The sequence below is a fragment of the Neopelma chrysocephalum genome, unplaced genomic scaffold, assembly GCF_003984885.1.
Source record: "Neopelma chrysocephalum unplaced genomic scaffold, ASM398488v2 Primary Assembly neopelma1_96491, whole genome shotgun sequence".
Taxonomy (NCBI): domain Eukaryota; kingdom Metazoa; phylum Chordata; class Aves; order Passeriformes; family Pipridae; genus Neopelma; species Neopelma chrysocephalum.
In genome coordinates, this window is record NW_020925137.1 from 62,623 (window position 1) to 63,290 (window position 668).

The 668-nt window shown below is 59.7% G+C and overlaps 1 protein-coding gene across 1 annotated transcript in view; it reads left to right on the forward strand.

Annotated features, from left to right (window-relative positions):
- LOC113981350 (1-phosphatidylinositol 4,5-bisphosphate phosphodiesterase gamma-1-like) overlaps window positions 1–668 on the forward strand; it is a gene marked incomplete at its 3' end in the record, with an annotated part of 28,217 nt that overhangs the window by 25,346 nt on the left and 2,203 nt on the right. The window contains exon 27 of the mRNA XM_027708698.1: window positions 160–384. Within this exon, the coding sequence (XP_027564499.1) occupies window positions 160–384 (225 nt within the window). The remainder of the gene's footprint in view (window positions 1–159; window positions 385–668) is intronic.

Below are 668 nucleotides of genomic sequence, written 5' to 3' on the forward strand. Positions count from 1 at the left end.
GGGATGCAGGACATGGGATATGGGATACAGGAGGTGGGATACAGGATGCAGGAGGTGGGATAGAGCAGGTGGGATGCAGGATGTGGGACGGGCTGAGCACGGGGCGAGGCGGGCGGTGGAAATTACATCCTCCACTCATGATCCCCTCGGCTCTTCCAGAGATCGGCACGGACAAGGCGTGTTACCGGGACATGTCGTCCTTCCCGGAGACCAAGGCGGAGAAATACGCCAACCGCAGCAAGGGCAAGAAGTTCCTGCAGTACAACCGGCGCCAGCTGAGCCGGATCTATCCCAAGGGACAGCGCCTGGACTCCTCCAACTACGACCCGCTGCCCATGTGGATCTGCGGGAGCCAACTCGTGGCCCTCAACTTCCAGACGCCCGGTAAATCCCGAGCCCGGGGGCGGTGTTGGGATTGGCCCTGTAGGTCGACCTCCAAAATTTCCGTCCCCGGTGGTTTTGGCCTGGGTTGTGTTGTTGGAGGTGGTTTGGGTGAGCCCTCCAACCTTGGGGCTCATCTGGGGACCAACCATGGGATCATCATCTCCCATGGCTCTGCCCGGGGTCTTGTTGTTGGAGGTGATTTGGGTGAGCTCTCCAACCTTTGTCCTGATGGGGACATAGGAAGTGGTTTGGGTCATCCCTCCAGCCTTGGTCCTCATCCTGAT